We start from the raw sequence: 10324 nt of genomic DNA, 5'->3' as shown, positions 1-10324 counted from the left end.
GTTAACTATTTCAAGTTTCTTAATTAATCATAAGGGACCACTGTAATGGCATCTTAGTTGTTGCTGGATAAAAGAATTATAAATGTGTTCCTTTAATAATAGAATTGCTGTTAGTGTACAGCAGGGAGGGAAAAAATAGCAGAAATACATCCATTAATCACACCGTGGTTGTTCAGAGAGAATTCCTCAGAGAAAAGAAATAGGAATACCACAGAACAACAGAAATTATAGATGTTTAAAGATGTTTGAGGAGAAGAATAAGTGGCATTTTTTTGAATTACATGGATAGTATCCTAGGATTAATACTACTTTAGGATACTCTAGGGTAAGTAGTATTCTCACAAATGTCTGAAAAATTTAGACTTAAATGGTTGTATCAATATACATTGATACATGTACAGTGTATGTATCCATGTACATAAACTGTGGTAGAAAGATGTTAACATTTTTTTTTATCCTACAGATATGACATTTTTAACCATTGATACTCTGGGAGGAAAATTGCCTCAAGACTGTCAAAGTACTTTTGGCTAATAATAATAACAACAACTACAGTAACAGCAAAAATAGCAATAATAATGCCATAACACAGCGCTTACAAGGTTCACTGTAACATTCAATCTCAAGTGTTAATTTCTTTCTTACTAACCTGGACATTTTGTTTCATAGCTTTTATTCATGCTTTGCTTTTCAAGTGAACATTTACTTTCTGAGAGTGTAATGTTCAGCCTAATGGGGCTGAGAAATTTGTTGAAATACACAGTAAAGGAAGGCAGGGTTAATATGGCTTTTTAATATGGCAGAGTTAATAATGCTTTTGATGCAACAACTTTTAATCTGAAAATATTAGTAAAGACTCATACTTTTGGCTTTTAAAAAAAAAAAAACATATTTCAGGGGGTTTGTAGGCTTTTCTTATTTGGTTGGTTTTGGGGGGTTTTTTGGGTGTGTTTTTATTTATTTTTGTTTTGTTTTGCTGTTGGTTGGTTGGTTTGGGATTTTTTGTCTGTGTATTTTGGTTTTTTTTACCAGAGTCTGAGTCATAATGAGGATATTTTGCAGTAACTTACTGCTGTGGATAAATGTATCAAGCACATTAAACAAGTGTTGCTACTGTTCATTTCAAGCCAGCTCACAATCTGTATACTCATTCAACTTTTTTCTCTAAACAGTATACATCATTCTGAGCAGTTTCTATAAACAGACCGAGGTCTGCTTGCTATAGCAACACACCTCCAACAAGTGAATTTTCTGGCTGATTAAACAGAGGAACAATAACACTTTTTAGATCTAGCATACTTGTATCAATAAATATCTGCTTGTGCTAACCCCACAGTAAGGTCCTCATCCATTCTTAGGGTGCAGTGGATGCACCAAAAACAGGAGGAAAGGGAGAATGATCACGACTGTATGTAAACAGGAGCCTCTCCCAGTACAGACAAAAAGAAGGAAAAAAACCCCAAACCCACCAAAAAGTAGTGGAGAAAACTCTCACATTTAATCTGAGGTATCTTCAATTTGAATATCTACCTCTAGATAGGTGGGCTAACTCTGACATAAACTTAGGGAGTAGTCCAGATGGATGCTACTCTGTTTCTCTCCATTTAGTAGAAAAAGACACTATATAATCAGATTGAAACTATGCATTTACAGCATAAAATTAGGCAATATGAATCTCACGGTTTCTGTGGGTGTGTCTATATTTTCCCTTCTAATTCTGCTTTCTTCCTTTTCACTCTCTTACTGCTATTTGACCTGACATACTGGCAAACTCTTGGACTCAGTAGTATATTTCTGTAAAGGCCAAAAACTATAATTGTCACCTATAGGTGCCCTAGGTGATCCAACTTTGTTTAGTGCAAAGGACAAAGTAATTTCTGCTCAGAGCTGGTTAGAATATTTTTCACCATTGCTTGAGTGCTTTTAAAATGAATACTGTTATTTTCCCCAAAATTGACTATTTTCAATAAGAAAAGCACTTGCTTGGACAAATGCTGTCATGAAAAACAATTTAAAATAATTATTTTTCAGCTTGACAGATTGACTTGAAATTTCATTTAGAAATTCAAATGATGTTTTAAAGGTTTGCAATGCCAGTATGTGTTCTTTCAGATCAATGCCATCTCTGTGTCTGGCCTCTGTATTTCAATTTCTTTCAATACCACATATGCTTTGTTTTGAATAAAACCAAACAAAGCAATAATTTGGCCTGTGATTAACTTAGAACAGTATTTTAAACTAGATAACTTAAAATGGATCATAATTATAATGGTACATCAGCTAGTTACATGTATGAGTTGGCCTTTTACTGGCATTGAATGCAACCCTTGCATCCCTACATGCAGGTGACCCTTAAGTGAGCAGAGCAAAGGATTTAAAGCTGTGCATGCAAATGCTTGAACCACTGAAGTGTAAAGTGGATAAACTTGGCCTATATTTGTTGAAACAGTGTAAAATGAAACATAATTATGTGGAAATAATCTTCTCTTTTAAACAACAACCGCTACTTAAAAATGAATGACACTTCTTTCTATACAGTCTTTTGTTTCTTGCTCTGAGCAAAATTTAAAATGGCCTTCACTTAAAACTAGTGTAGGGTAGAAGGAAGGAATAAATTCTGCAGCTGAAGGTGGACAAGAGGTAGCATTTCTTTGGCACCAAAAGTAAGTAATTTTTGTTTGGCAAAAAGGGATGCTTGCATTTGCACAGATATTTGCATTATAAGAAGCAGGCCTAGCAGAAATGAATGAACAGACAGCACGTAGGTGAAGTCTGAATGCAAATCAAATGGCTCTGAAATGTGGAAAACAATTGTCCTTAGATTGGGTTAGGGTTAGTCCCATATTGGATGCATTTAACTTTCTGGACTTAATGAGTCATATGGACCCAAATGAGAATGCCCATGTGCATGAAATTAAGATTTGAGTATATAAAAAGGATATCACTGCAGCAGCTCAGATCAGTCTAGTGTTTTAAACATCAGCATTTTCTTTCAGAGAGACACCATTACCGCTTTAAAGTGTTGGCAAGCCTGAAGGTATTTAATTCTTAAGCAAATAAGATTTTAGTATCATCAGTTCTTGACAGAAATCCCTAATTAGTTTATCTTTTGCTTATAATGATATAGTATATCCTCTGTTTATAAAGGGGAACAGTATATATCAAGTGTGGATGAGTAACAGCACAAAGTTTTAAATATTTAATACGTATAAATTACTGTATAATTTCTATTCCAAAACTGATGTCATTCTAGAGCCTTGTCCAGGCCTGTTTGAGAATTTCCGTTTGGGGCTTTTCAAAGTATCTGAGAAAAACATTTCTATCTGAAAGTTCCTGGAAAAGGACATTATAGATTCCAGGGCCAATATCCATCTAGAGATTGTGGGAGATGCTCATAAATCAAAAGAAATGAACAGCTGAAATGTCCATTCAGCTCAGTTGATGGTAGGAGTACTCAGCACCTCTGAAAATTAGCTTGCTTACCAGGTGCCTAAATAAGGATGGATTGGTGCTTTGAAAAATGTGAGCTTAATGAGTCAGTTTTGTAAACATACAGCAACACTTGCTACAACATTTCCATCACACACTACAGCCATGGAGGAAATAGGAGCTCTGGAATGACTGCAGCTTATGCTTCTAGACTTGATCCTGACACATGCTGCATCTGGAGGCTGGCAGACTTGGATTCCTGGCTTTTCCAGAGCTTTTTTAAGCTCAGTGGTGCTCAACATGCTAAGAGCCGCCATTTTCAGAACTAGGAGCCAAATCTTATGGTGAACCCTTTTTTCCACATGGAAGGCTTTCCTTCTAGGAAGGTTTCAAACACAGCTATCAGCTCTGTTCTGCTCTTCCAGCAGTTTTGTACAGATTACAGTGGAACTGGTGAACTTCCTTTTCTCTTTGTTAACACAAGAAGTGAGGAGAATTTTACAAGACTCATCAGTGAGTGTTGCAATCCAGGCATACGCCACGGCAAATTGCAATCACTCTGAGAGCAAGTGATTTCTCTGGGGACTTCAAAACACATGGTGCACTGCGGTCTTTGGCACTTAAATCTTGACTTACTTCAATCAGTGGAAAATAAAGTCAGAAAAATTAAAATAAAACAAATTTAGATCAATGTAATCTCAGTGATGAAGGTATATGCTCAAACTTCAGGAAATTATTTTTTTCAGCCTTACATCAGCTCAGCTGTTTTGCATATGCTGGCCTTGGTTAATTCTGCTCTGTTAGTGTGTTTTTAATATTTGTTTCATATCTCTGAGATTTACAATTGATATGTATACTTTAATACTTTTGATAACATAATATTTATTCCTAAATCTCTGTGAAGGTGGCCATCCATCCAGTCTTGTGTAGGTAAAGCCAAGTTTATGTACATATAAGTACATGTGCATGAAAATATGCATTTTGTGTTGTGGCTATGGCTTCTCAGCAAGATCTGGAGGTAAAGAACCTATTTACCAGGATCAGGTTGTTCACATGACCCACAGAGCTGGGCAGGATGACAGCTATGAGAGAACTGTGGCTCTGCCCTCGACCAGCCTTGTAGGACTGAGGTTCCATTGAATGGCCAAGGCTGGCAGGCACCTCTGGAGAGGGTCTAGTCCAGCTTCTCCTCAGGGCCACAGCTACAGTGGCTGCTCAGAGCAACACCCAGCCTGATTTTTGATACCTCCACTGACAGAGACACCACAGTCATCCAGGACAACCTGCTCCACTGAAGATACACTTTATTATGTTTAAATGGAATTTCCTTCAGTCTGCACCATTTTTGTGAAGCCCTATCACACTATTAGAAAGAACTAACTGCTACAGTAGTGACATGTCGTGAGATAGAACAAGATGTGGCTGGAGAAGGGGGACATGCAGAGGTGGGGCAGCACTTTTCCAGGACAAACACCCTTGCTCTAGTTCCTGGAGATGAGCATAACACTGTACAGTTATGCACGGGAATGACAAAGCCAGGAGGCGGGCATGGACTGTAGAGGGGGATAAATACCACCTAAGCCCCCCAAAACCGTCTGACCAATTTCCAGAAAGATAATAAAGATCGGACTGCACTTGGTAACTAATTTACACGGAAAGTGAGAAGCCTGTCTTCAGGGTGGAGAAAACCTATCCATAAAAAGGTATCCTTCCTAAGCCTGGGCAGCGACCCCTAGGACCAGGAGCTGGATCAATGCTAGAACCAGGACGGGTGATCTCTTTTCCTCTCTCTCTTTCTCTCTGCCCGTCTTTAACTCATCTCTTCCTTTCTCTCTTCCCTTCTCTACCCCTATATCCAAAACCCACTGCCGTGGGCTTAAACTTACACAGTAGGTCAGGGACTAACCAAACAATTTCCACGCCAAGTGCGCGATTCACTAATATAACTTTCTGACTGTTTGCGGACCCTGTGACTTCTGTCGCTCCTTTGGACCACGAGCTTTTAGGAACCTCGGGGGCTCCCTTCCCCTTGCGGGTGGGACATCCCGCCCGCCCGAGTCGCGCGGGGCGGCGGAGAGCAGAAGCTCCGCACCCGAGGCTCACCACGGCCGCACCGCCCGCTCCCCGCGTGTGCCGGGAAGGGGAAGAGGCGGAGCGGCGGCGCAACCCGAGTCATGGCCGCGCCCCGCCGCCGCCCGGCCCCTTCCCTTCCCCGCCCGCCCCGCCCGCCATGTTGCGGCGGCGGCGGCGGGAACGGGAGCGGCGGAATCGCGGGGCGCTCGGAGCATGCGGGGCGCACGGAGCGAGCAGGGCGCGGCCCCCGCGCAGTGGGTGCTCATTGCCCCAGGTAACCCGGCGGGGCCGCTCCGCGCAGGGGCGGCCCTGCCGCAGCGCCCGGCTCTCCTGCCCCGCCGGCCGGCTCGGGCGGGAGGCGGGCGCTCGTCCCCGGGGCAGGCGCCGGGGCTGCTGCGGGCGGCCGGGCCCCGCCCGGGTGTGCAAGGCCGCTTTGGGACAGGCCTCTACACGAGGCCCCGCACGGTACCCGGCCTCCTCTCTCCAGGGACCCCGTTTCCCTCGCTGCATCAGTGCGTTTAATTTATGTCGGTCATTTGGGTTTGGCCAAGGGCTCTTGCCACCGATGTCCCTGATGGGGTCTGGCTGTCCCCTCGCCGGAGCTGGCGGCCCGCCTTGCCTCCATCCCCTCAGTCCCTTCCTGCAGATTTTGAAGGAAACGGTGTAGTGCCCTGAGCCACAGCTGTCAAACATACTTCAGTGCTAAGCCAGAGTTAGATCTCCTCACTCGCTGATTGTGGAGCAGCAGAGCTCCCCACGGCAGCTCTGCAGGTGCAATACCCGCTGTGTTGCGGAGGCTCACTCTATCCCATGCCGCGCTGCATCAGTGGGAGGATGCCTTTGCTCCTTACACGTATTTCTGCCCAGTATGAGGTTTAAACAAACAGATCACAAAATGTTTTGCTGTTAAAGAGGATGAGTGAAACTGGATGTGTTCAAATGCCAAGACATTAAGAGGAAGGAGACGTAACTGTCTTTTTCTAGTTTAGTGTTTAAGGAAGTGCGACTTCCATGTTTATCTGTGGGCCAGCCTTGTACTATGGCTATTTCCTAACTCGCCCATAACTGGAGAGTGTTAATAACCAAGCCTGATAAAAAGGATGAGTTCTATGGAAATCATCCCTTTCTGAGCTTTGCCTGTGATGATGTGAGAAATGCTGTAAATGGCACCACTGAAGGAAAGGTATAGCAAGAGCTTCATTCAGCTGTTGAAATAAAGTTGAAAAAAAGGCAGGAGCTCAATCTTGTGACATGTGCCCATAGGAAACCAGGCTTCTCTAGTTACATGAGAAGCAGAACCAATTACTATGATTTCACTGATTCCTCTCTTCCTCTAGTTTTAACTTTTTGGTTCCACCCTTTGGTATCTGACATGTTTGATGACTAAGAAAGGAATTTATAAAGTGAGGAATTTCTTTTTTTAATATTGACTCTATGCAGACTAGGATTTAAAGCTGAATCTCGTATCAGATGACTGGCTATGCCAACAGATGTCCATACTGTGCAAATATTTACAAATACGCTTAGCTTATGCATGAGTAGTCAGTTCTGTGCAGTAAGTTAAATTCTTCAGTAAGTGTTTGCAGGATTGGAGCCAGAGCTTGTAACTTTCATGAAGCCAGACAGTTTGTATTACCAATTATGCCAGCACAGCTCTGACAAAATTTATATAGTACTCCAGACCTGTAAGAGAGTTTATTAAGCCTTAGTTGAACTTCAAAGCACATAGTGATTTTTAAAAAAAGTCTGTAGCTGATAAATTCAGGACTCCACAGCTGATGAGAGCCAGCCAAACGAAACATTTCATTATTTTAGTTTTGTTTTAGCATTATTTTCAGAAAAGCTTTTTTAAGTTAACATGTTACCACTTTTCACAATTTTGCATTTCATAACTGCTCTGTTGAATGAATCTCAGAATTTTTCATTGGCTGTTTAGCAGAATGTATAGTAGGAAGACCTGATTACTTTCAGGAATGAAGATGGTTGCAGTTGGATTTAGAACAAAAATGTCCTTTGATGGTAAAATTCTATTCATATGACAATCTCTATCTTCGTAATACCTGTATGGCATTATATTACATACATACGCAAAACCAACTGGTGCAGATAAGTACAGGATCTGTTTCTGGGTGTGAGTTTGGTGCCATTTGTTGCTGAGTCTACTAAAAAATGCTTGTCTGCTTTAATATGGAAGGTTATGAAATTACTACTGATTTCCTTGTTTAAGTACACATTTATATGCTGTTATATTGCATGGATAATGAATTGCTGCTCTGCCATTCAGAGCATGTGTGATGACTGACGAGACAAATTTCAGTTGTATTTTTGATATTGTAGTTTTTATATTGGTTTCAGTTTCTGGAAACAGCTCAGAAACAAGGAATCTCTTCTGTCAGGTAGAATTGTGCATGTTCTTAGTTGGAGTCAATATTCTGGCTAGAGCAATGCAGTCAGAGTGAGTTTTCTACCAATGCTGTGAGCTATTTTTAGAGGGACAGACTATCACTTTCTGTAGCAAGTGATTAATTCTGTCAAATTTCCAGTGCTGTAGAAATTTGGTAATTAGTGGTCCCCTCTCATGTCTGCACATCACAGGGCAGAGCTAGAACCATATGCTCAGCAGTTACTTTGTATGGTTTGAAAAGGTGGGCAGGGCAAGCAGGGTTGACTGAGCCAGTCTTTGCCCTCGCCAACCCTTCTGCCACACCAGGACACTTGGGCTGTTTGGCATGGGGGAATCACACAAAGGGGAGTCCAAGTAGGAAGGGAAAAGGAGAGCCTCAGACAGTTATGTCTGAGCTGACTGCTAAGCAACTTCTGGGTGAGATTGCAAATTTTACCTTTAGAGATGATAGCCTGCCCTTGGCCTGGTGAGAGGTGTTGTGATGGTGTTTCTTTGATACTTGCTCTTTTTTCCATGAAGGCAGGACAATTTGACATGCAAATACAATCATATTTTTGGTTTGTTTTTGTAAGTGTAATGATTCCTTGGTTAGGGATTGAACCACCAGGGGCCGGACAAAGAGGGAAGCCAGAAGTGGTGGGAGAGGAGTTAGGAAATGCTGCTCAGGCAGGGTGAGCAGAGGGTGGTAACCATGTTCATCACTCCAGAAAGGCTGGAAGCTGCTGATGTACGTTGTGCAGCCTTATTGGGGATGTGTAGTGGAAGGTTGAGAAGTGGATGTGAGTGGCCAGGAGAGAAAACAGTGAACAAACAGGAAGAGGGTAGATGGAGGGATTGCTTGTTATGGAGGAGGGTGAAAGGACAGAAAACTTGGTCGTGTTGGTAGTGGTAGAGCTGTGCATGCTGGCCTTGAAACAGAGTCAGCTCTTAGGGCCGTTTCTGCAGTTGCAGATTGACTGTGCAGTGGATATTCAGGCTCCAGATTTAGCCTGGGGCAGGCTCGGCTCAGCACTAGCAGTTTATTAGTTCAAGTGCTGTGCCATGTTAACACATCTCTGCTGTTTCCAGAACCAGCTTTGCAGTGCAGCTGCTTTCAGACAGTGTCTGAACTAATAAGTCCTGATGGACCAAGCTGGCTCTGTGTAGACCCACTTGGGTGTTTCTGTGCTGTGCTCCATGTTCCAGGGGATTTTATTAGCTTGGCTGGAAATCTGGATCTGAGCTTGCTTTGTGCCGAGTAGTTGACGTCGCTGGTTAAGAAGACCTCCCGAATCTGGAGTTCTGGAGGAACGGTGGTGCAGAGACACCAAAGTGCTAGCGAGTCCTGGAGGACCACACGGGCTTCAATGGTGGATGGCTGAGTTTCCAGATAGTGCTTTCCTGCATTTCGAGTGGGAGTTGGGTGATCAAGGCTGTTACATTACCCTCATATCCAAATTGTTTTTCCGTGAGAATGTAGAAATGGCTGGACTGGCTTTCTGTTGTTGGTCTAGCTACTGATCTGGTACAAGAGAAAAGTAGTCGCTCCTGGGGATTAACCTTGGGTCTCTCACGGCTACAAAGTTGCTAATGATGTGCTTTAATAGAGCAGAATCTGTCTGTATTTACTGAGTATCCGTGTACTTAAAAACAAATACTGCTACTTTTTAACAGGAATGTAGGAAATTTCTACCTGCCTTTTCAGCTGGGCCCGTGAAGCTACCGTTTTTTATGTGTTCTCTGAAAATGACAAGAGCTAGAAGTTATTTCCTAGACTGAGAAATACTGCTGAGACCCAGCAGTATTTTAGGGCTATCTAAAGATTTTTAATTTTAGAGCTATCTAAATCGAAAGGCAGAGCTTTGGAAAACTCTGAAATACTGCGGTAAAGTCACTGTGTCTGACATAGATGTGATCTGAGCTCTGGATAACAAATAAACATTCTTATGCAATGGCTTCAAACCAGTCTTACCAACATCACACTAGCTGCTTAACAGGATTGGTGTGAAGGACAGTCTCTTTTTCAGTAATCCTCAGGGATAGGTGTTATGTCAGAACTGAAACTATTTATATCCTTCACTGGTTTTAGCAAAGAGGTCAGGAATTGAAGGCAGTTTTCTAACTATGATGTTCCACTCCACACCTAAAATTAAGACTGATGCGTTTAATATGTTCTGTCTTTGTCTGTATTAAGAAAATAAGTAGGGGTTAGCTACATGCTGAAAATTATTCTCAGCCTTTATTTTTCTGAGCTAGACAAGTTTAGCTGGGCACATTTTTTCAGTCTGCTGTTTTCTTAAACAGTAAATTGATTAGCTCTTACATTGTTTTATGGGAACTGCCATATGAATAGAACTGGAAGGGTTGCAATGGGGGAGGGAAATTTAACAATCCTATTATTTTTAGGAATTACTTATTCAAAAATAAAAGGAGCAGTTT

The 10324-nt window shown here is 42.1% G+C and overlaps 1 protein-coding gene across 3 annotated transcripts in view; it reads left to right on the top strand.

Moving 5' to 3' along the window:
- Positions 1-5663: 5663 nt before the first annotated feature.
- Positions 5664-10324, top strand: part of RNASEH2B (ribonuclease H2 subunit B) — a 37481-nt gene continuing 32820 nt past the window's right edge. For all 3 annotated transcript variants that reach the window (XM_059493893.1, XM_059493892.1, XM_059493894.1), the window contains exon 1: positions 5664-5776. In XM_059493893.1, the coding sequence (XP_059349876.1) occupies positions 5716-5776 (61 nt within the window). In that variant the 5' untranslated portion in view covers positions 5664-5715. The remainder of the gene's footprint in view (positions 5777-10324) is intronic.

The sequence above is a fragment of the Ammospiza nelsoni genome, chromosome 2, assembly GCF_027579445.1.
Source record: "Ammospiza nelsoni isolate bAmmNel1 chromosome 2, bAmmNel1.pri, whole genome shotgun sequence".
In the NCBI taxonomy this organism is placed as follows: Eukaryota; Metazoa; Chordata; class Aves; order Passeriformes; family Passerellidae; genus Ammospiza; species Ammospiza nelsoni.
This window is presented reverse-complemented; position numbering and strand designations above follow the sequence as displayed.